General features: G+C 32.0%; 1 protein-coding gene across 1 annotated transcript in view; it reads left to right on the top strand.

Moving 5' to 3' along the window:
* LOC117177258 (trichohyalin-like) overlaps positions 1 to 1,022 on the top strand; it is an 11,609-nt gene extending 10,587 nt beyond the window's left edge. Inside the window, exon 5 of the mRNA XM_033367840.1 lies at positions 527 to 1,022. Within this exon, the coding sequence (XP_033223731.1) occupies position 527 (1 nt within the window). The 3' untranslated portion in view covers positions 528 to 1,022. The remainder of the gene's footprint in view (positions 1 to 526) is intronic.
* The last annotated feature ends 523 nt before the right edge of the window (positions 1,023 to 1,545 follow it).

Below are 1,545 nucleotides of genomic sequence, written 5' to 3'. Positions count from 1 at the left end.
CTAGTCGGGAGTGGTGCTGACTGAAAACAGATGATTTGGAGCGATTCGCGCGCCATCTGTTGGTCATTCTAAGGACTTATTGAACTACCCTCGTATATAGAAGTTCATGATATTTATTAATTTGTTAAATAGCAGAATTATTATATTTAATTTAAGTTCATTTAAAATCAGTATTGTTCAGAAATCTATATAAGACTAAGGAATAATATTTTATAAAGGTACTCTATAATAGCGTTGTTATTCTAAATTGAATAGTATAATATATATATATATATATATATATTTATACATTATTATTTTTAAGAGTTAAATGCTATTGAATAATTTTAGAAAAAGTATATATCACTAAATAGTGAATTCATTTAATGTACACTGTACAGTAAGATATAATTGAATTTTGTAGATAATGATGAATATTGCATTGATAAAATAAAGTTGATTGATTATTGTTTATTATTTATATTATTATTTGCGACAGAGATAAAAGCAGGAAATGGCATACGAAATATTTTTGTATAATTTATAGAGAATGCATTGTATCATCAAGGATAGACCTCCGCCTTTCGTCGTTTTTAAGTAAACCTAACCAGCTTGGATCTTTTTAGATGTATACAACTAGGTCTGGGTAAAATGTAAAAAATGTCTGCGAAAAAATGTATTTGTTCAAAACCATGGATAATGCGAAAAGGAATATTGGAAAAAAGTAAGCGTAATTTAGATTAAAATGTGATTCAATGGGTCTCTCATAATTCTCAAAATCTGCGAAATACAATGAAGAATTGACAAACTCGATGTGGAAATTCTAAAACGGTTTATCACTTTTTTTACGTGAATAATTACAAAAATATTACGAGTGTTTGGAAAATGATTCTCAGAACACTCACGAGCTTGCCAGACAAATCTGGGAACTGGTAGGTAAGTTCGCCTGCAAGTGGCTTGCACGCAAGATCGCACATATGCGCGGTGCGTGTATGCGCGCGTGTGTGTGGTTCAAGTTCGTCTGACGAGCGGCTAGAAGTTTTATATAATTTATATTGTTTGGCCTCGATCTATATTGTTTGCGCGTGTTCTCGTATTCTTCACTGAGAAAACTATATCGCATGAATTACAATATATATCGTAATTCTTGCACTGTATATCGTAATTATCGCATTATAATAGCGCAAAATCGTGATATCCTACATTGGAAGTTTTTACATTATATACCGCATAATTGTACAATCTATAACGTAAGAATTTAGGTTTATTACGCGTTTACGTTGTATTTCTTGTTCTGTGATCTCGCGAGGGTTCGAGTGGTCAGCAAGCGATCATAGAAAAAATTAAAGATGAAGTTTACATCGATTCTAGGTGAAAGATTCACCGGAATGAAAGTTAACCTTGCCAGATAAACTTTACATGAATCAAAGATAATTTCCGATTTTTAACCTTGCCTGAATAATCTTTCATCTTATAATCGCTCCATTTTTATTCGAGGTGTAGCGACAATTACGACGCCAGCGATATCCAGCCTCGTTTAACTTCAATAAATTTGAGAGAAATAGG

The sequence above is a fragment of the Belonocnema kinseyi genome, chromosome 7 (genome assembly GCF_010883055.1).
Source record: "Belonocnema kinseyi isolate 2016_QV_RU_SX_M_011 chromosome 7, B_treatae_v1, whole genome shotgun sequence".
NCBI lineage: Eukaryota > Metazoa > Arthropoda > Insecta > Hymenoptera > Cynipidae > Belonocnema > Belonocnema kinseyi.
Note: the sequence above shows the minus strand (reverse complement) of the source record. Positions and strands in the feature narration are given on the sequence as shown.